Genomic DNA, 23,017 nt, shown 5'->3' on the forward strand with positions numbered 1-23,017 from the left:
TTCCCTATTTCATTAAACAATCATTGCCAGTATATTTGCAAATTCGGACACGAATTGGATTCTGGTAGTTCTTCGTGTTTAGAAATTACATTTGACCACTTATTGATAAGGGACTAGAATTTCCTCATATAACGCACTTAACACACACAATGAAATTAGCATGCTTTGCTAGCATTCGCTATCACCTTTTATTGTTCGAACACGTGCCACATTTTACTTGCTACAGCTGCTGCATAAGTTAAGGAATGCGCTGATATAAATTATACTTTCCACGTTGGTTAATGGCCCGTGTTGGCTAGGTGGAAAATTTCGTTCGAAAATTGTTTGCTAGCCTCGTTAGCGCTTCCGCTGCATCGAGTTCGTCCTTTTGGTGTTCGAGCGTGCCAACCGTTGACACTGGCTCGTTGTAAAATTGTCTACCATACGTACAACCGTTATCATCACCACTATCAGCAATGCCGTAGTAATTGCTGCCAGAATTACACCGTTTCTTCGTTGACGATTGTTTTCTGTGTTTAGAGACAGGTAAAAAGAAGAAATTTTCATGATCATTTTCACGTTTTACTATAGTCGTATTTCATCTGTTCACCTACCCAGAGCATTCCCAATCGATGTAGTTGTGTTTGGACGGTGTAAACTTGGCAGCACTTTCCAGCCACTTTGATAATGAAGGTGGCCCTCGCAATACAGCCGTGTCATAGGGCATCGTAGGTTGCGCTTGTAGCTGAATTTCGTGGCTACGCGCGTGACCACAGTGTTTCTGTTGAAAGGGTATGGCCGCCATTAAAACCGGCATCATGGTAGCAGACCCATCCGCTGGTTCATCCGTTGGTTCCAGTTCGCCTAGATCTCGGAGATATTTCTCCATGATGCTGCTCTTGTATTTGCTCGATCGTGATCTACCACTGATTGGTGGGGTGACCGCAGCAGAAAGGGTAGTTGTTGGGGTGAGGTATAGTGTACCGCCACTGGGAACTTCCTTCGTCGCGAAAGGATGACCATAGTGGGCAGGTGTGGCAGTTAGAATAAGTGGCTCAAGTGTTGCCCCACTTTCCGGATCGTAGCTTCCATCGAATTGTGTGACCTATCGAAGTGCAATCGCGAAAATTAATACGAAAAACTAAAGAAACAATCGTATGACGTACCTTGTAACATCTCGTTTCTTCCGGTATGCCAAAGACGGTCTCGTAGTTTCGAGGAGTGTAGCAATGATCGATTCGAAACGCTGTCGGTGGATAGCTATCTCGCAAGTCTTCGTTATTCGGACAATCTTCAGCGCTGCCGTACTCTGGCAGTACTCTCAAGTAATCGGGATACGTCCTGCAGTCTACATTATTGTTCCGGCACGAATCACTATTGTTATTATCGCCACCTCTACCACCTGTATCCGTGTACGCTTGGTACGGTTTTCCACCATTCCTCTGTCCATATTTCGCGCCGGAAGGACTGCCTTGCGATTGCTGCTGATTCTGCCGGTAATGATTGCGATGATGGTGATGATGGTGATGATGGTGAGGCTGGTAAGGCTGTTCGCCCGATGAAGATGTACGGGAACCTTGCGAGTCTTCCCCGTTCTCGCCCCAAATGCTATCATTTGAGCAGATGCTGAACTGCTCCACATTTCCACGAGCGTTGGTGTTGTAATGCTTTATCAGATTACCCCACGTTTTGCGGATCGGATCATTGCCTGAGTTCTTGAGCTTTCGTCTCCAGTTCGCAAACCAGTTGCAAATTTGCGTGTACGTTAAACCCGTCTCACTGGCAAGCAGCTTCTTTTCATCTCGGTTTGGGTATGGGTTCTCCCGGCGTCGTACCAACCAGTCCTTGAGCATACGCTTAATTTCCGGCGTAAATAATCGTTTCACCGGTCGGTGACTATCTCCCGGAGGCCATGCTTTCCTTTAAGGATATTTAAAGAAAAAAAAAGAACACATACACATATTGGCGGATGTTTGCCGGGGTTGGAAAACATTTTTTTTTTCAAATTTGTGTGATCATAAAGCTCTGGGAGATTGTTAGTGCCGCCAGAAACGACAAAACGCATGCAGTGTTGCGCATATTACGCACACGTTTTTGTCACGTCAGTCACGTGGTGGCAAAAAAGTATTAAAAATAATAAGTTAAAAACCAGCAATCGCGTCATGTACACAATTCACGAGTGTTGTGACGTGTTCTTCGAAAGAGGATGGTTAGTGAGCATTGCTATAGGATGTAAATAATAAGATCAAGTATGATGTGAGATCGCTCCCCCAGAAACTTCGGTGTGGGGGGTGGGAACACACTAGTTTGGTGTACGTGATCAATTCTTCTTCGTACAGTTTAATGAAGCTGCGATGATACTATGCCGTGATGGGAGGGAACATTTTTCTATCACTCTCACTGCTTATCACACTCGTACCACATGGTCACACGCAAGAAATTCGTCACGAACCTACTGCGCTTACGATTTCGCACCGGACGCGACGGTTTGTCCATGTTTTGCTATTTTCTGTTTCTGTGAGTTTTTCGTTGCTGTTTCTTCTCTACTCTGACGCGTCGCTGGTGATCGAGCGTGATCGTGTACGATCTTTGCGCGGTCTTCTTCGTCTGCACAGTGTATACGTACTTAGCAAATCCTTTGTGGGGCGATAGAGATAGAAAGAGAAGAAACACAGTGGAAAAATAGGCATAAGAAGGATTATCATTACATAAACCATTTCCAGACGATGGTGTAGAATTTTTCGTTCAAAATTAATAGTAATGTCAATTGGATTCCACATACGCAGAATGTAATGTTGGGCGTGTAGCCCAGCTACTGCTGCTGCTCTGTTGATGATCTGTGCCCTTGCTTTTTTAAACAAATTCACTGCCAAACGGTATTTTTAGATGAATAGAATAGTTCTCGCTTTGTCTGCTGTGCATTGGGATATTTTTCTTCGTTTTGTTTCTCATATCTCGTTCAATTGGACAATACACGAACTTTACTCGTGTTGCGATCGTTACTGATACATTTGCTAGGTACACTATAACAATATGTGATTTTTATACTATTGAGAATGATAACACTTTGCGTAAAGGCAAGGGAACAATTTTGTATTGCTTTAAAATTATTGTACAGATTTTTAAAAGAAAAAAGTTACTCGAATGACGTTTGACTTTAGTGGGACATAGCGACAGAATGGTAGAAAACATGAAAACATTGCCCCGAAACACAACAGGCGCTACCCTGCTGGTGGTTATATTTTCAGAGGATAAAGATAGATCTCACCACCACTGGTGTTATTTGCGAAAAAAAAAAGATCACCAACCGAAACAAGTCGACCTTCTCCGCAGAGTTGACCCATTGGATAAAACAAATCTCAACCATAGCTAACCCCCATAAGAGTAGAATACAATTTGCCATTGCAATTGCTGTACAGCATCATCAAATTCCTAACTAGCAATGGAATATAGTTCTCCTTCAGTTCTATTTCATTGTAATCTGTTTTTCCCGCGTTATGACACCAAAAGCTAAACCGTTTGTAGGAGGTGGCCCCACATTGGGCAGGTGGGAAGATGGGACACGATTTGGATGCGGGATTTGTTATTTTTAGCACATCGGTGTGGCGCACACCATGTAACACAACTTTTCACCCTCAACAGCGTTCACCTCATCGAGCAATGAGCAAGAAGAAGCAAGAAAAAAACATGATCTTGTAAAGGCCACCTTTCTTGTGTGGAAGGATGCGCTTGTTTTGTGTATTCGGTTTGTTTGGTTTTACGCGAATAAAATTGGTTCGCTTCACTCACACACGGGCATGTCTGTTCATCATAGTTCCTCTAGCGATATTTCCATTAGATTCGCGTAGATTCATTAGGCGTAGATCCATTCTTTACGAGAGCCACATGGACAACGAAGTCAGTTTTTATATCTGATTGCAAACATTACACCGTGGAGCAGGATCGTGATGCATATGTGGATGCATTGATGTGAAAAATGGAACTGTTTTCAGCTGGGTTTCACTTGGTACACTAACACCTGTTTAAACGCTACCGAGCGCACTGACAAGGGCGATGAAGATCGAGATAAAAATAGTCCTTTTCTTCGCAGTAGATCATTACCAAACAAAAGTGCACTGGAAATGGGGATATAATTACGTGGACATTTTTACAGCGAAACACTTGATGGAGAGATGAAATCGATCGTGATAAGCGATCGCACCATATCGAATCAAGAAAAGTTTGATCTCGTCGTAGAGCGTTAAATATTCAGTTTCAGTTAACACGTACCACTACAAATTATATTTCTGCACTTTTTGGAACTAATCCTGTCGTAAAGCAAGGGCGCAAGGTCAATCTGGATGGGCTAAACACACCGAACAGCTGCAAGAGTTGCTAAATGGTCCTTGCAATGGCGCAGGAAATCGTCACTTGCACACGAACTGCTTCGACATCGGTAAAACATCTGACTGCAATGCACTAACTGCGCGTTGTAGAGATAGATAACTCGTAACGATCGCATCTCACCCCAATTGAGATTTATCTCAACATTACCGCAGTCTCTTAATGACGAGAGGAAGAGAATGAGTAGTATGTGTGACACTGTACGACCACCATTAGCACGTAATATTGTTTTTTTTTTTTGGTGTGTTGTACACCACGAAGATCGCCGATCGTACGAATGTGTGAATTACATATTTTCGTATCACTTTTCGCACACACTACCCGTTGCCCAACGGTGTGATATGGGATGCTGTGAATGTATCATGTTTTCTGCACTTTTTCGAAGATTGTCGGTGAGGCCAACACTTGTTTCCCTTCCACTTTTTCGGTGTGTCTAACAAACCAGCTGTACCATCACAGCACATGATCAACAGTTGTTTTGGTGGATGGAAACGTGTCTGCGACGAAAAGGTTTAAAGATGATAGTCCTTCCCTTGGTGAGATGGTGTGCATGAAATCGAGCTGCGTTCTATTTGGGCAAAGAACTCAATCAAGAGAGCGTCCAATGTTTAAACTGAAATACTGAAAATACGCCATGGGTGAAAGTGAGAGCGCTTCAGGCATGGCACAAGTCGGTGTAGGTAGACAACAAACAAACGACTCTTACCATGTTCCGTGATTAGAATGTTGTCTCGCGGTCGTACAACGATCGGTTGTGTGGAAATCGTGATAATAACGTCAGTACAAAGTACACATGCGCAAGAACGCGAAGCACGACTAGGCGCTTTCGGAGAAGATATTTAAAGCATAGAGAACAGGCGCATGCAGAGGACTTTTGGTAGATTTTGCTCCAAAGAGGTCAAAAGCCACATAGAAAGACAGAGGGAAAAAATGTAACTACTTATGTACTACTTCCCTGCAGGGTGATATAAGGCCTCTTGATTTGTCCATGTTTATATACCTTTCAAGTCTATGCTCTTCCCTACCTTTTAGGTCATCAGGTCTAGGTATCAGTGCTGCCCAATCTTTTTAGTACGGCGGACCACATTTTGTTGTAGCATTCATAGCGGCCCACACGTGTTGAATTGAATTAAAACTCCGCTTTTATTTATTTGTTTAAATTTTCTTCTACAAAATCGCTTTGTTGAAATGTCTAAATCTGCGTATATCAGATACCGCGTCTCTAAATACACGGCATGCCCGTCCTAACGGAATTCATAAATAAAAGATACCGCATTTCCCGAGGACTACTAAAAAAAAATAAAAAAATAAAAAAGTAAAAAAATATATTATTTACCAATTAGTTTATTTGACAACTAGAGAAGCGAATAATAAATTCGTCAATCGCTTGAGATGGCGAAAAAAAATGTTGAACGATCGGTTCAATAACCAAAAAATTTCATTTGCGGATCACTTCTACTTATACCACGAGCTCCACACGTGTCCACACGTGTAATTTCCACACGTGTCCCAGCAATCGACATAAATTTGTTGGCCAAAAACAATTACTTTTGTCGGTATATGCCGTTTGGCAGGTATTTGTATTCATGGCCATATCTCATCTTTAATTTCGTGTTTCTGATTTGGCTCCACAAATTAAGACAATTAAGGTCTTAAACTGTTCTTCATCGCGATCGGCTGAACGGCGTTTAAGCGAAAACAAACAACTGGGTTCGGTTTCCTTAGACTTAATTCCATTTAATTTTTTGAATTAATTCAATTTTCAAATTGAAACCTTTTTCTTTGCGTAATGACCTAATTGGTAATGCACGTCATTTCGGGCTTAATAGATTTTATTTTAACAGGTAACAGAATAATCAGATCTTTTCACTGGGGCAAGAGGCGGATTATTTGGTGTCGGTTTTGTCTTGTGATAGACTATTGCATTGCAAACCGGAGCAAAATATACTTGTACACTTTTTGATAATAATTTTCAAGCGAATTGATCATAAATCTTCACAGCTTTATATTAAACATAATGTTTATAAGTTTCGAATTTCTAATCTCGCTTTTATAAATTTGTCTATAGATTTGAAATAATTTTGCATAGTGTGGCTAGGTGTGTTTCATTGTATGCTTAATTGCAATCAGCCAATTCAAGCTTTTGCGAGTCTGGAAAAACCGGATTGTTTTTTTTTGTAATGTTTACAAATAATTAATTCTGGTTTGAGTACAAAGCGATAAGACCATATTTCGTTGCTATTGTTTGGCACCTTTACTATTACAATTATTGATTATTATGCTCAAAACAATTGATTTACTGTAGAAGGTTCAAAGTATTTCAGCGTATATTCAAGCAATATACGATTTTTAATGTAGCTAATTTTGCTACTTTAAAAATTAAACGAAATATTCGTCAAAAATTAAGAAATTGTGTCTTATAACAAAACCGGTACGATAAAATTTGTTGGTCACTGTGTTTACTTATCAACGAGAACCATAAAGCCAACGCACGGTAAAAGAGCATCGACAGTCGTCCGGTGGTAGCTCTCTTGATTGTCACGCGACTCCAGCGTGCGGTGTAACGTAATGGACAAGGAAGGAAAGATGACTAAGAACCTGCTAAAACTGCCGATTGAGGAGAAGGAACGTTTCTTCGATTCATTCGACATGGTCCAAACCGACTGTGATGGTAAGTGAAATGTGTGGTTACAGTGTATTTCCTTCAGAAAATATATGGTGAACGTTTGTTTCAGGCGTGTTATGGCTTTTGGGCGAACCGTTCGATGGTGTGGAACGGTCCATACGTGCATTGCGAACAAATGGCAAGCGGGTGGTGTTTGTGTCGAACAACAGTGTCCGCACGATGGAAGATTACCGGGCAAAGCTGTACAAGCTGACCGACCATACGGTGGACGACGAGGACGTGATTCATCCGGCCAAAATCGTAATTCAGTATTTGCGAGAGAGAAAATTCGATGATGCCCTCTGCTACGTAATCGGCAGCACCAACTTCAAGAACTGTCTCAGGGAAGCCGGCATTCAAATAATCGACGGTGTAAGTGTTACCATGACCTGTGCACCATGTTGTGAAACAGTTATGCTTTAAGTGCATCTTTTTGCTTTACATTCTCTCCTGCATGACTCATGATCTGTTTGGGGGTGTAGCCTGATGAACCGGTGCCGGAAGCGATAAAAGCAGTTGCGGCCGTTATTAACGATGGACAACCGGTAAAGGCGGTCATAGTGGATTTTGACTACAATATGAACAACATCAAACTGCTCCGTGCTCAACTGTACCTGCAACACGACGCCCTGTTCATTGCGGGAGCAATGGATACGGTCTTGCCGGTCGGACGGATGCGTCTCATCGGTCCTGGGTGTTATGTGGAAGTGCTAGAAAAGATAGCAGACAGGAAACCGATTGTGCTGGGCAAGCCGGGGCGGGAAATGAGCAAAATGCTGAAACAGCGGTACGCGATCGATAATCCGCGCCGGGTGCTGTTCGTCGGAGATCAGCCCGAAATGGATGTACAGTTTGGACATATTTCCAACTACCAAACGCTTCTGGTTGGTACTGGGGGTGTTAAGGAGGACGATTTGAAGCAGTTAGCGAGCACACCATCCATGGTTCCTGACTACTACATCGACTCGTTTGCCGGTTTGGAGCAATTTGTACGAGACGTTATGGTGTATAAGGCGCGCAATGGAGAAAAATCAGGGCCCTAGTTATTTGTTAAAGAATGCATGATTTTTTTTAACATTTACTTATTATATTTCTAACACTGGACATGTCTGTGGTGTATGTGATAAATGACGCCAGTTCCACACGATAGGATCGGGTATTAAATCCCATCCGGACCGTGTCCCCTTAGCAAGCGACTTATTATCCGGCTACGTGGTATATGTACATTTATTAGTCTAGTTAGCCAGAAATGACCGGCATGACCTTAAAGGTCGTAAAGCCAAGAAGATAAAGAAAGAGAACACAATTATGAATTTAAAGGCAGAATTTAAAGGCAAACTTATGGGGCGAATATAAGGGACTAATCGAGATTTTACATGCACTAAGTAGCATACGAATGGGACAAAGCTAAATAAAGGTTGGTTTAAATAAACATCTTGATTACAGTTGCTTGTGCTTTATCATGCAAACTAAGACTTGGCTTTTCTAGCGCAAACGCTAGGTATATTAGTTTTGTTGGAGTAAAGTTGCGATACTATGCACGAGATGTCGCACACCATCTCAATTGTTTGCTATCGCTTACAATGCGTGCAGTATTTCTTATCTTATCGGCCGCATAAACTTTACCTGAAAATATCACGCCTTCTGCGGAAGTATATATACCAAGCTTGACTTAATGTCACCAACGTAACGCTTTCGTGTTTTTTACTCTATTTTCCCTGAATAACTTTGTCGTCCAAATAAGTTGTACGTACAAATGTAGTAATAGAAATGGTGTTAATAACCATATGCACAAACGGCGACGGTAGAACATGAATCGTTTCCATAGTTAACGGAGCTATTCAAATTAATAAATTCCGTGGATTTCTGGTCCGCTACGCCATTTGCACAATTGGATGTATCTCGAACACATCAAACGTGACTTGGTGAGCAGAGAAAGAGCGAAAATGTTACGCCATCAACAACGAGTCACCAAATAATGGGAGTTGATGTGCGAAAGAGGTACCCACGTTAGTGCCGGTACTGTGTGCTGGTGCTGTGTTGCCGTAATTTTGACCTGGCAAATCTAACCCAGCACGTGGTGCTCGGTAAAGTCGCGCTACACTCGTACAACGCAGGCAGGATTCGGGTAGAAAAAGTATGAGGGTTCCAGCGTCTTTAGCGGCTACCAGCATTCGAACAAGTGTTTCGCGCCATTTCCTTCGACTTCCGACTGTACGAAGCAGCAGCGCTCACAGTAGGCTGCGATTGCGGCGATAATGTTTGATGGCGTCATTGCCAGCACGACTTGAAATCGAATCTTTTTGCACGATTAATTTCATATGTTTAACGTTGTTTTTTGCATCTCGTCGGACCATCTCCATCTCAGAAAAATTGTTTTTATTTTTTTGTTGTTTTAATAAAGCCTTTTCGAATAAATTTAATGTTAAGGATTATTTTTTGCCAAACTGTCTCAACCATCGCTGCCAGCTGGTCGCGGTTGCGATCTACCCGAAGCGCTGGTGAGAGAGTTTCGCAGTTTTCGAACCGAGATTATACCGTTCTAGGTTCCTTTTATTGCCAGGAACACAGCAAAATCGACAGGTAGCGGTCTAGTCTAGTTGGCTTTGCAAAGAAAGCGTTTTTGCACTGGCCGTGCACGTTCGCGGTCAATTCTGGAGTGATCAATTTCAATTTCGCGCTCTAACAGGAGAGCATAATCGGAGGAGAAGCGCAAGCATAACTGCGCATGCGCCTGGCTACATGCTGTATCTCTCACGATGAACCCATACGCAAGCTACGCACACATCGGAAAAAGTTGGCAGGGGGTTTTTAGCGTATCTGTTGCTTGTTGCGGAAGTTCCGCAAACGTGTTCGCGTGGTACTTTCAAAACTTTTCCTTTCTCACCAAGGGCGCAGACGCGGCGAAGGTCGATGTTCAGGCGGTGGTGAGGATAGCGGATGTGGCTTTGTTTCGCTGCCCACTTGGTAAACAAACACACGACGAACAACAACGCGCCATTGTGGTCGAATGGTGTGCCTTTTCTGATCGGATTCTTTTTATCGCTACCAGCTTCGCATGCTGCGAGAGGACTTCCCCAGCTATGCAGGGGAAGTTCAGAGTGTGACAGTGGGCAAGCTAAAAGGTTTCGTGGACAATATTATTTACTGGTCGATGGTGACAGTCGATGAACAAAACATAGTGTTTTATTTTGCGAATTAGATTAGATAAGATTAATTTAACCTTTGTTTCAATGACCAAAAATACACCTACCAGGGTAGGTGGTCATTCCTTTTTGTTTTATTAAATCTTGCACTTTTTCATGTTGAAATGCGTTTTTATTTAATCATAAAAGATGTTTCAACTCCAATTTAATTGTAACACAGTTTCATAATAAACATTTACCTGTTTCTTTGTTTTAAATGTCGAATCATATTTTTACTCTATTAAACGTAGAAATATATTTGTTTTTAGCTGTTGTTTTAAGTTAAAAATTTCAGTAAAGTTGCATTACATTGTTTACCTTGATTTTATGAATGTAAAACTTTTGTACAAAATGTAATTACATGGAAAATCAACTTGCACCTTTTTTTCGCTCGTACCAGGCTGCGATCGGTATTATATTTTTTTTGGCCGAAAAATGCAAATCGTCGCTCATGGTGAGACGAACAAAGAGAGAAGAAAAACACAACGATACCATCGTTGCCATAGTAACGGCCTGCCATACAACGATCCATGCAATGATTTGGCGGGAAAGCAATCGCCTGGTAGCTCCTGGTAAGAGCTTACGTACGGCTGGTGTACGCGTATACCGGATCGCGCGCGAACGTTCGCCGGCGTATCAATAATGGCAACACTTTTTTTGCATTTCAATCAGGTGCACAGGAAACGAAGTTAGCTACAGCAGTGGCCGAACCTAGCGCGCCATGGTCGAATCGAGTTCTCTCTCTATTTCGATGACGATGATCCACACGTAGTCGGAAAATGGTTTCGATTATCGATTAGGCGCACAGGCGTTGGGGGAGGTAACGTTTGCCCTCGATGCGAGCGCTGCGTTGCCATCGAGCACTCGTTTCGCCGGCAACGTGCACGTACGTTTGAATCGCGTTCACCATTTGACGCGGTCTGTGCCCATCGGTGTTCCGATTTCGATTCCCGGCCCTCGAATTCGGTGCACTGACCGAGGGATCATCATCGTTTGCCGGTCGTGGTCGGACGCTATTCGACAGGATTGCTTCAGAGGCCGTCAAAATCGGGACAATGGGACGAATTGTATCCGGAGCTCAGCATCAGAGGCAGTGGATCTTCGTTGCTTTAAGACGCTTATGGTACCGGTTGTGCTTGCTGGGTGCGTGTGATCCCATCTGTACGTTACGTCAGCAAAACACGATTTGTGATCCAACGTACGTTAGGAAAATGCATGATTCCATATTGGATCAAATAGATTGATATTGCACTTTTATTACACCAACAATTCCATGAACAACAGCCTATTGAAGTGGTACATTGTTTAGTATAGTTTTACATTATGGAAATTTTATGAATTTTAGATTTGTACAGAGGTTTTATTTGTTATAAATTTTGTATTTCGAAAACCGCTTCAACTGTGTGTTCGAATTGTGCCAAACCAAACCAACAAAAACCAACCGGATCCGTTCCGAATTCGCTCAGCACAGACAGGATTCGGACACAGTTTTAACCAGGGGCCCACGCGAATGAAGAAGAGTACATGTTTCTGAACAAAGCACACAAGTCGGTAAATGGGTGCCCAAAAACGCTTGTACGATGGGATGGTATTTTTCATTGGTTGACACTAAACGCACTTCAACGATAAATTCTTAATCTATTTTATGTCTGAATCAGTTTAGAAAAGTTGTTAAAAATTCTACTTAAAAAATCATCATTGATTCAATTGAAAATGGCTTGACAAATTGAATTATTGTTTGCTTTATTCTATTATAAAGTTACACACTTTTGTACCGAATCCTCAGCATTTATTGTGATGCAATGTAATTCTGTTCTGTGTAGTCATTTCTCAATGCGGTTAAATGCTATTTGTTTGTTCAATGTGTGGAATAATGAGGATTGCCCATATTAATATATTATTGATGAGCGGTACAGCAGCAAAAAAAAAACCTTATCAGTCAAGCCCAAAGTATGGAAGTTTAAAAGAAGAATATGTTTTGTAAATAACAAACAAACGATAAATTCACGAATTGTAAAATAATTGAAATTAAACCGGTTCCAAGCTATGCCTATTTAATGTATTTCTTTGTAAGTTTTTTTTTATTTCAATTAGGACGGTCAGGCCGTATGACTACCTTTGTAAGGTTCATTGTGCACGAAAAAATGTAAATTGTTGCCGTGTACCGTCCACTGCAGCATGACACTGCTCGAATGCAGCAGTTCAGGGACTGTCAAACGGGTGACAAGCAGTGCTGCCATATTTGTGTACAACACGTGTTTATATTTGAATTTAAATTTATTCGTTAAATTCACACGTGTATTTTTTACAGGAATTTATGCTACTGTTAGCAATGATGAGGAATTATTTTAAATATTGTAAAGGAAAGGTAATTGTAAAATTTTGAATTAGGCACAGACAACAAGATGCAGAAGATTTTTTTTGCATTAATTTTATATTTAATCCTTAGCAAAAAATGAATCTTTTTCGTGGTATCTACGATCTATTCAGCCATGCCTGCCATAACTGGCCTCCTCGACTTACATTTTGCGTATAGACGAAAATTTTAGATTTTGTTAATGTAATGTAATTATACTACTGGACTGGATAATACCAAAAGAAATTTGTTTATGTATTTCAATTTAGTTAAATATCATTAAATATTTCTTGTTTGTGTGGGATTATTATCTACAAAAAGTAACGTTTTGCCGCTACTAGTTAATAGAAACTTATTTTTTCCTTATATAATGCGTTTAATTTGCAACTACTTACAAAAAATAGTGCACAGCAAAAAGCGTACAACTTAGGATAAGCATTAATGTTCCAACGGTTAGAAACAGGTACCCCATGAACGGATTACGGGCACCCATCCACGATGGTGAGCTAAGGATGACTAACTTACGTCCACCGAACGATGCTACCGGGTAGGTGTATCGGATGTGCAACGTATAGCTTTCCCTCGGCAAACCGTCTTCAAAAAATGCAACCGAATGGTCAACACGTCGATGTTGCTTGCGAAAACTGGGTAATGCTGCCGAACGCATCCAGTTGATGAGATCCTCATTCTGGAAACCATTGTTATCGGGATTTTGTGCGTCCAGTTCCCATAATTCACGTGACCAGGATGGAGGTCGGGAGAAATTTGCCAGCGCCTGGCGAAGGTTACCGGTTGGATTACGGAACTTTAACGTTCGTTCGTGTGGCCATACCGATCCTCCACCGATGAGCGGCACTGGCCGTTGTGGTGTATGCTGCTGATACAGATTAAACGTGTCGTTGAAGATAGCATTAGCGATTAATCCACATGGGGCAATAGGCAGCGTTAGATTGTCACGTTGAACATAATCCAATGGGCGACATCTTGGAGAGGGTGTTTTTTCTACATTCCCACGAAGCTGCGCATCGTCACGCGAGATTACGAAAAGTCGATGGTTTTGGTGAAAGTTCTCCAGAGCATAGTAGAAGTACACGTCCTTCGGAAAGTGTTGATCTAAGGTGAAATTAACGACACATCTGCACGTGGCACCTTGATTCATGTTGATGATCTCTGCACAACTCCTGTTTAAAGCATCACCAGACGCTTGGCAATATGTGTAGTCGTACGAAAATTCCGGTGTACTGTAAGCGACATGTTGCAGTCCAAACCCAATGGAAAGGAAAACTATTCCACAGGCCAGTAATACGGGCCAGAGGGTTTTTGGTGTTAAGTTCGGTCTCCATACTGCTAGGTTCTGCTGATAGAATGCACTTTCGGTTGGTCTGCGAGATTTTACCGGCCTAATTACACGCCCACCCTCGTAATGAGTGGTCATTTTAAGAACTGTGTTTGTAACGCCGTAACAAATTTACACTCGGGTAGAAGATGGCCAATATTGTACATTACACACTGCACAACTAACACCAATTACAACGGATGCTTGGATGGAAATTTACATTTCATTCGTACAGCAATTCATGATTCACTGGCTCAATATTTATCGCAAAAAAAGCAGGCACGAACAACAATTTACATCACAGATGCAACAGTCGCATGGGCTGTACGAAGTCTGGCGTTTGACTAACTTCAATGCTTTACGCTAAACATTATCGCTAGCTAGGCTGACTGTTAATTGTATCTGTGTATGGTAGCGATTATCAGTGTCAAAAACACGGTGCGTTATCATTTGCCGTAGTATTGGTTGATCCGGCCAGTCGACAAACGATACATTTTGTTTTATAAATTTCAATTCAGTAGTGTATTTTCTTATCCACCGCATGATGTTTGCTTAAGTTTGATAAATTATAAAACAACTATTAGTATTTGTTAAAAAAACGTTCTATCGTGTGAAATGTGTGCGGGTTAAAGTTAGACATCATCTATAATGATTATGGTCCTATGTTGATTGTTGGTCGTACATTTGCGCGCATCATCGTATTGGATATATCGTTGATTAGTATTCTAAACTGTAGTTGTACGCGTCACGACGGCTTAATACTATCATGCTGAGCGGGAGTTGTGCAGTCAGCGATAACATAACACATATTAATTAAAAAAAACATATACAGATGCAGGAGACTGAAGGCTGTAGAACTGGAATATATTTTTTTTATTTCAATCTTGTTTGTCCAGAATCGCTGAAAATCACAACTAATAAGAAATAAGTTGGAATTATTCCATTCGCGATAAGAAATTAATACAGGTGTCTGTGAAAAATCTAATGCTTGTTTGCAAAGCAATTGGCTAATCGTAAATAGCTATACAGTAAATATTGGTATATTTGAATGCGAAGTCGTGAGATACATAATAATTGACGTCCTAATGATGTTTATTATCGAAAATAACGATTATACGCTTGAAAATCGCATTTGTTCAACTGTTTTGCTCTTTGAAAAACAATAAGAATTGTCAGTTATTTGGGCAACATATTTTAGAAATGGTTAAAAATGTGTATGGAATCATCAGTGTTAATATTTGATGATGAAAATGTCCGTTTTTTTAGAGTGTGCATATATTGTATAAAATGAGATATACAGATCACTATAGTGATCATTGGTTCATAATCATTGAAGATAATTACAATCATTGTAATTTGTATTTCATTTATCTAAAAACCGGGAAAAATCTAAATTATCCTGAAAAGCCTAAAAAAGGCTTTAACTTCGAAAAAAAAACAACTAAAAACAGAAAAAAAATATAAATCAACCTTCACGTATGCAGTAAAACAGGGAAACAAACTGAAATTGCCGAAACATCGAAACAAATAAAATGACAATGAATTGCAAACACACATCAGTCAAGATATTATGGGAAAATGTTCTATTATGAATTTGCAAAAAGATACGTTCTAAAATAGTAATATGATTAAATTACTTCAAACAGAGTAATAAGTTATTTGTCAGCCAGTTTAAAAGAATATTTAACCAGAATTGAATGGAAGTGTAGTAGTATAGTTACATTAAATAATAGTGAAATAGGAATACACTGAACATATTTAAAATAATGTATAATCGAATATTGTTGCAAAAAACGTCTGCTATTGCCATTGTAATAAATTTTACTATAAAATCATAAAAATCCATTCGTACACAAAGTTATGCGAATATTGATAATGTTAGATATGTTTAAAATATCATTCAAAAATAACATTAGTTGTAGTAATTAGTTAAGTATCTAAAACCAGTGCAACAACTCAGGATAATATGGACTGTCATCGAAGATTTGATGATTTATTGTGCTCCCCAATGGTAGTATAAAAGGATTCATCAGCCGGCCCATATTACCTTCTTATGGTGCATTCCGGTAATTCATCTCCTAGACTTATCAAGTGATACGTTTTCGTGTGCTTATGCCGGAAACCAATCTTTACATTGTAGCTACAAAGTGATGCAAGTGCGCCGACTGGCCAACCAATCGACCAGGCACCGGCTGCTCGATAAGGATTCGGAATGGTTCGGAACGGCACGGGAAGCATCCGGAACGGCATGTTCAACCAGACGGAACGCATCTGTTAGACGCTTTACATCCGGGCCCGATCGGGACGCTGGCCCGAACGGACAGAGAGGATGGAGAGAGCTGTTCTGGTGAAATTGAATTTTCCGTCCGAACAATAAAACGAACCACAGGAAGCCACGGCACCACGGAATAAGGTAGCGCTAGCGTTTGGTAGACGTTTGGTTTGGGGTAAGCTCGGGGTGCGATACAGCTGCCCCTTGGGGCAATTATTCTCGTTCTTATTTACACTTTGTGTCGATGCGCGTGGCATAGCACCGAGATTCTGGGGCGGCCCAGTGTGATGTCGCCGACGACGACGGCGACGACGACGAGCCCCGTGTGAAGTTGTCGGAGTTTGGTGCTTGCACTGCAAGGAGAATGGAGGTTTGGGAGGCAAAAAATCAGCAACACAAGGGGGAGGAAACAACAGCTCCAGTTGACGTTGACGGATGTCTAATGGCGCGCGAGGCAAAATAAAGCACTCGGGGAAGCCCTATTAGCACTAGAACACAGGCAAACGCAAGTGTTCTGTGTTCCTTACCATGCACGCGTTTCTACTGCATGTAATGTCACACGGAAAGCACTGCTTCAAAGAATTAATTGCGCTCAAATTTACCGTTTAACTCAACAATGTAAATTGATTCATACAATGTGGCAGTTTCAAAGAAATTGTAAAAATAAATTACAAAATTAAAACATTATTTTTGTTTTGATCAAAAATATTACAAAACTATATGGTTTTCTTAAGTAATGTAGAAGATGTAGAAGATTTGTTTAATTTCATTATTTTATATCTTGGTGGCTTTAGCGTATAAAACATGCTTTCATCGCAAAAATGAGTTAATTTTGGAGTGTTAAACTGAAACCCACTCTTGTGTCACCATGGGGGGTTTGTTTTTTTTTCGCGAAAGCACCATTTAAGGAAGTAGCCAAGTGTAGCTTCACATTTCCACTTCCTGTAACGGCTTTCAACATGACTCCCAAGACGACGGATGCTTTAGTCGTACCAAAGCGTCGGTGCTACCAGGCAATAAAAGAAAGAAAAAAAAAACAAAACAAAATAAAACCTTAATAGAGCAGAAACGGTTGGCAAGCGTAACCACGGCCGTGGCCACTGCTAGGTACTAGTGAGCCGCCAGTTGATGAAGTGCACATCTGTTTCATTTGCATAAAGTAATAAGCCAAGAGAAATGGCCATATTAAAAGAACGTTAATTTTTTTCTCTCTCTCTCTCTCTCTCTCTCTCTCCTTGCCCCAAATGAGTTTGGTTTACGGAAGGTGTATGGCCGGTTGGTTGTGCAGGGTAGTGAATACTAGCAGATATAATTTCGCGTCACCAACTCGTCCACTCGGTGTATCAGTGTAACAGAGGGCCAGGGTGGAAAGGAGAGGATCCCTTTCGCTGTCAAGCTATCGTAAATCTTATCTTGTGTTGTGTGTTGATAAGTTTCTGGTGACAAAATGAGGTAACAGCCGTAATATTTCCCATTCACCAGACGTCTGTCCCGACGCAGTATCAATGGTGAAATGGCATGATTGATTAATGGTTGAAGTCTCTGAAGATATCGTAATGCAAGAATTTTAATTAGAATAAATAATATAATAGCAGTTAGTGGAACTAAAGTGAATTGAAAATCGTTTGAAATTAATTGTTCAAATCAATCAAATAAGTAATCAAATAAGTGTTATCAGCTTCAACTTATTTGATTTTGCTGAAAGTGTGATGTATGTCTAACGTAGTATTTAAACTATTATTTTCGTGTCTGCTAACAATTTTAATGTTTATTTAGATTTTCAAGACCTGTCCATTGACCGGCTTAACAAGACGTTATACGAATTAGAAACTCTATTAAAAGATAATGTAATCGTTTCCTAAATACTGCCAAGTTTTCGTTACAGTTTGAATAAATTTTTAATTTTCGTGGACATAGAGAAAATACAGTAATTTGCTTCATATTGTTTATTTCTGAATTTCATATTTTTCCATTCCAGACCATTTTTTTGAAAGGACAGGACACTATTGCGTTATATTCTAATATTGGCCTGATTCCTGCTCTGTAGAGTGGATACATAGTAGATCATCAAAGTCCCTTGTGATTTTAAATATTTATCCTAGTGTTCTACGATTTCTTCGCGCGTCTTATGATTTCTTCGTGGCGTTTCGTAAAACTAATTTTCTTGTCTAGTATTATCCTGAAGTCTCTTATATAATTTTTCTGTTTTAATTTTTGTCCATTAATGAAATGGTCAGTTCTCACAAACAGCGCAAGCATGTGTAATAGACTTGATAAAAAAATTTATCGACGTATAGACATAACAGATTTCGGTTACACTAATGACTAAGGTGATTCAGAGCTATTTGAAGGAGGGCTAAGTTTCCACCGTTACGATCGACGGACGCACATATCTTGAGATCGTCTGCATACATTAAGACGCAATCGTTTGGCGATACATGGTATATGTAATTCTGCAATAACAGAAACAGTAAAGGGCTAAGATTGCTTTCTTGAGGAATACCTGACGTAGTCAATAAAATTTCCCCAAAGGTCCTGAACGGTGGAACATAGGCGTAAAGTAGTAAAGAATCTCCTTATGAGCAATTTAAAAGCCACAAAATCCGGACTGTACAGAGCATTTCAATAAAGACATCTTTATTTTTCCGTAGTATGATGCAAATGGGATTTTTTTTAAATTCAAATGATCAAACTATATTATTGAACCCAGATTATTTTACAATTTCCCTGAATTTTATGAAGGAAAGGCTCCTTTGGTAAATAATTCGCGTTCTATGCTGTTATGTTTTGCATAAAGTTGTTGTGTGTTAAAACATTTCTGGTCAAGAAAAATGAGTTTATATACACTTACTTAGTGACCTTATAGATGCATTACACATCATTTAGTATGAAAGATGTACGCATTTTGATTGCGATCATCACCAACCAAGATTGTGCCTTTGAAGATCGCAGAAGCAACTGGGCGAAGCAATGTGTGTGGCCGTTTTATATGACTCTTTGCACCTTGTGGGACAACTGTGTATGGTTGTGATTTTGTTTTTGGTCATTCCGGCTGAAATGCGACCGAAAACAAGAAAACAGGGTCATGCCAAACTGTCAAGCAAACTGATCCGCTGTTTATCGAAATAACTCTACCCGACGATTGCGTGCGTGTTGGAGCGAGTGTTCGTATAATGTTTTTTTTTCTTCGACGGACCCGACATTTGCGAATGTGGTCACCTTATTTTGCTAATGGCCACTTGTTTCACCATTCGGAAGCTGAACAACATCGAAGACACCAGGAAGGCAGGAGGACAAATAATTGGGTCATCGCGCTTCATTCGTACCGGGATGGCATAAATACGTTGTATTTGTCGACCATCTTCCAAGGAAAAGTCGTTGGCTGGTTTTGAGCAATCGTTTAATACGATTAATTTAAAATACGCAAAACACAAAAATCGTCCGTGCAATCAATATGGTAAAATGTTTCGACACCATCCAAGGAAAGTCTTCGGGTCATAATAAAACCGGCCCAGAGAGCATCGTATCGTATGTAGGAGGCTTATTAACTATATATATTCTATTTTGAGGGGGTTTTAATTGTTTACCCTAATTGTTTAAGATTTTCCGGGTTTTACTTTTATTCTTAATTATAACCTTCATTTGTATTGTTCTAAATAAATTTATTATTAGTAAATAATCTAATCAAAACTCATAATCAACTCCTCAACTGCTTTTAAAGGGATTCCTTTGTTGGATTGAAGTTAGTAACAAATTAGTTGTCTAGTTGGTGAGACAAGTTGTTTTATTTATGAAAATTACATATCATATATTTTAAATAATCACCTACCAACGAAAAAAGCGTCACCCACTAATGAACATTCCTGTAGGCAAGGTGCTACTGCATGTAGCCTCTATTTTATCGCACCTAATTGCAGTCGCACGCTTGGCACCGTATCTAAACCCCTATTCTAAGGCATACCAGACGGTTCGATCGATTCGTCTGCATGCAGATAACAGGCTGTGCATTATTCACGTAACAAATTTTACGGCAAAGTATCTTATTAGATGCGTTTTAGTATTAGCAAGATGCTATCACCGTAGCGCAAGTTGTTGCACAATTTGCCGACTAATGGACCGGTGTGTAACTTCACCGACAGCTGACGACTAGGGACGTGCTAATGAAAATAAAAACTAAGACAAATTCCAAAAGAACACGCTTGCCGGTCTCTGTACCGGATGCATTCCAACCATTGGATGCACTCATAACCTCCGGTGGAGTCAAACGTTTACGAAAAATAATTGCACACTGTGTGCGCAGTGATGATCAACAGAGGCGTGATCGGTGCGCACTTGAAGTGTCCAGCGCTTTTGATCAAATGCGCCCTTCTCCTGGGGCGTAACACTCTTCCCTACTTGCGCTCGGTCACAGTCAAGCATGATGGGAAAGTGGATCAAAAATTAGCAGTAAGGTATGGTAAGAGTAATTCGAGGCGTTTCATGAACAGCCGGCCGTTAAACGAAGCGAACCCGTTCTACTGGCAAAAGACTAATGTGTATGCCGTTTTGGACGGGACTTGCAAACGATTGCAGGATAAAAGTGAATTTTTACAAAATAATACTTCCACACTTGATGTGTTATCGGTCGATGGTTTGGTCGTTCGTCTCGCAAATGTCTGGCCATTGAGCATGGTTGAGCAGTTGTGCAGTTTTCCGATGACGCAGGGTTCTGGCCTCTTTTCGAGTGCTCTTTCCCTTTCGATAACCTAGTAATTACGCTGGACGTGCCGTAGCAGGCTGGTCGATTTGTTAGACTCTGACGAAGTGCACCAGAACGGTTCCAGAACACCGTCACGCCTCGTTTCACTCCTTTCCATTGCCACGTACGCATGCGCACATCTATCGCCATTCCCAGCAGGTAAGGTAATTGGTACATATCAGTATGGAAACGTGCGACAAAGAATGCTTTATCCTTCTTGATCCTCCGGCGGCAATGGGGGTTACAATTTCGAAGCAAGTGCTGCAAACATTAGCGCACGAGCTGCATTATCGCTGCCCTTGCGTGTTACGGGCATTCTAATGATGCGCAACATGCGCAAGGACGTTTCGGTTTGATCGTTGGCCAATTGAAACGTACCACCTTGAAATAATTGCATTTACGTCAAGAGGGAAGCACCTTACGCATCGAGATCTCTTACCGTTTGGTGCGCGTGTAGGTTTTTGGGCAGAGAGTGAAGAAAAAAAAACAGAGCACCCAAGCACATGCTCCTGGAGGATATAGTTTGTATGCAGCATTAGATGGTGTAAGGTGTAAGCCAGGATCAAAGAAAATGGAAAACCCCTTTCGTAGCGTAGCGTTGGAGGGAATAATTTGTTAACAGATAATGATAATGATTACTACCTTTCGATTGAATTGCACGATCGTTTGCATGCGCTTTCCTGTGACAGACCGTCAAACTATCGGCCCAGCGACTAAACTTATGATACACATTTTGCAACAAAAAGGCTGCAATTTTATCTGCAAAAAAACACTCGAATTGCGCGGTTGCTAAGGTTAAGTGTTTTTAATGAGATGCCCCGTCATTAACGAAAACAGGTGATGGCTTTACCGCGGATACGCAAGGGCGTCCTTGCATTTGCTCGGAAGTGTGGTTTTTTGGCATTTTATGTCGTTACCGGTGGAGGTAAGACGGACGAAAAAAAAGAAAAACATTGAGGAAGGGATGCCAATTTGAACAAAAATTGATATGCATCGTAAAACGCATCTGGGAAAGTGTAACGCCAGCGACAGACGCTTTTGGTACACTTCTGGTGTTGTACTCCCGAGGATCGTCTAATGAAGATCGCGGACAATTAAAAGAAATGCTTACGACTTACAACGCCAGCCGGTGCTTGTTTTATAAGTATCACATGTTGAAGAACGATGAGCACACGCTAAGATGGGTAGTTATACGCAGGTAACAGACCAATTGGAGAATTATGCGCGGTTTGTGTTTATGAAGGCCATTGCCAATTTGATGTTCAAGAACATGTAACAGTTAGCTAATAATGTAAATGCAAATTCAACGCATTTAACGTAAATTAATCTTAATTTAAGTAAATTGTGCACAATTTCGTAAACTCTTGGTCAAACTTTCCCTGCTAGTTGATGCTAAAAATATAATATTGTTTATATATTTCTTTAAAGTCCATTTTTTTTATGTGTACGACATTGCTTAATATGTTTTATACTTTTATCACAAAACTTTTAAAAATTAAAAAACAAATTCATAATAATGTTATGTTAAGAACACAGTATAGCGAATGATCGAACTTTTTATATTACTTGCTTTTAAATTATCTGATAAGGATGTGTTGTGGATATAATTGTTGATCTACAGTTGATAGTGTGAATAAATTTTTGATTGAAACAATCCTTCTAATGTAAAATATGCGATACGAAAATTTTTATTAATCGTTTTGATAAATTATACTTTTTGCACTAGAAACACGATTCTCAATCTTTTGGTCACACATACAGAACAAACGTTAAATAATAACAAATTTCAGCGGTGACGCGAGCTGTGACCTATATTTCAACAACGACCTTCTGTACATTCGTTACGGAGTAATATTACCTTGTGCCGGAATGTGTCCATCGATTGGCCACTTTCACTGCCGGCAAAGACCCTCATCGTGCGACCTGCTCTGTCATCACCGGGTCATCATGTCGATGAGAACAGTACGGGAAATGAAAACCAATGGCAGGAAGTCAACCAGCAGTCGGAGACTGTGTCCACGGGGCACGTTGGCCAGTACGGTTAAACACATTCGACAACGGACAGCCGACAATGTTAACGGCTCGTTTTGGTTTGGGTCACTC

The 23,017-nt window shown here is 40.5% G+C and overlaps 3 protein-coding genes across 7 annotated transcripts; 1 reads left to right on the forward strand and 2 right to left on the reverse strand.

Moving 5' to 3' along the window:
* Positions 1-150: 150 nt before the first annotated feature.
* Positions 151-4,607, reverse strand: LOC125775127 (uncharacterized). Of its 5 annotated transcripts, XM_049445634.1 has the most exons (6): positions 4,249-4,607; positions 2,762-3,002; positions 2,399-2,615; positions 1,146-1,899; positions 594-1,084; positions 151-509 (listed from the first exon to the last, which is right to left on the reverse strand). In XM_049445634.1, exons 3-6 carry the CDS (start codon positions 2,473-2,475, stop codon positions 296-298), a joined length of 1,536 nt encoding a protein of 511 aa, XP_049301591.1. In that variant the 5' UTR covers positions 2,476-2,615; positions 2,762-3,002; positions 4,249-4,607; the 3' UTR covers positions 151-295. The 5 variants fall into 5 exon arrangements, with proteins under 5 accessions (XP_049301591.1, XP_049301590.1, XP_049301593.1 ...); XM_049445633.1 differs by lacking the exon at positions 2,762-3,002; XM_049445636.1 differs by lacking the exon at positions 2,762-3,002 and having other exon boundaries at positions 2,445-2,615; positions 4,249-4,606.
* A 2,114-nt stretch (positions 4,608-6,721) lies between these two features.
* On the forward strand, positions 6,722-8,461 carry LOC125775136 (uncharacterized). The gene is made up of 3 exons (XM_049445651.1): positions 6,722-7,033; positions 7,098-7,399; positions 7,510-8,461. The coding sequence occupies exons 1-3, from the start codon at positions 6,931-6,933 to the stop codon at positions 8,068-8,070; spliced, it is 966 nt and encodes a 321-aa protein (XP_049301608.1). The 5' UTR covers positions 6,722-6,930; the 3' UTR covers positions 8,071-8,461.
* A 4,498-nt stretch (positions 8,462-12,959) lies between these two features.
* On the reverse strand, positions 12,960-13,727 carry LOC125774926 (cell cycle control protein 50A-like). The gene has a single exon (XM_049445296.1). It carries the CDS (start codon positions 13,725-13,727, stop codon positions 12,960-12,962), a length of 768 nt encoding a protein of 255 aa, XP_049301253.1.
* Between the last annotated feature and the right edge of the window lie 9,290 nt (positions 13,728-23,017).

Source organism: Anopheles funestus, chromosome 2RL (genome assembly GCF_943734845.2).
Source record: "Anopheles funestus chromosome 2RL, idAnoFuneDA-416_04, whole genome shotgun sequence".
Lineage (NCBI taxonomy): Eukaryota > Metazoa > Arthropoda > Insecta > Diptera > Culicidae > Anopheles > Anopheles funestus.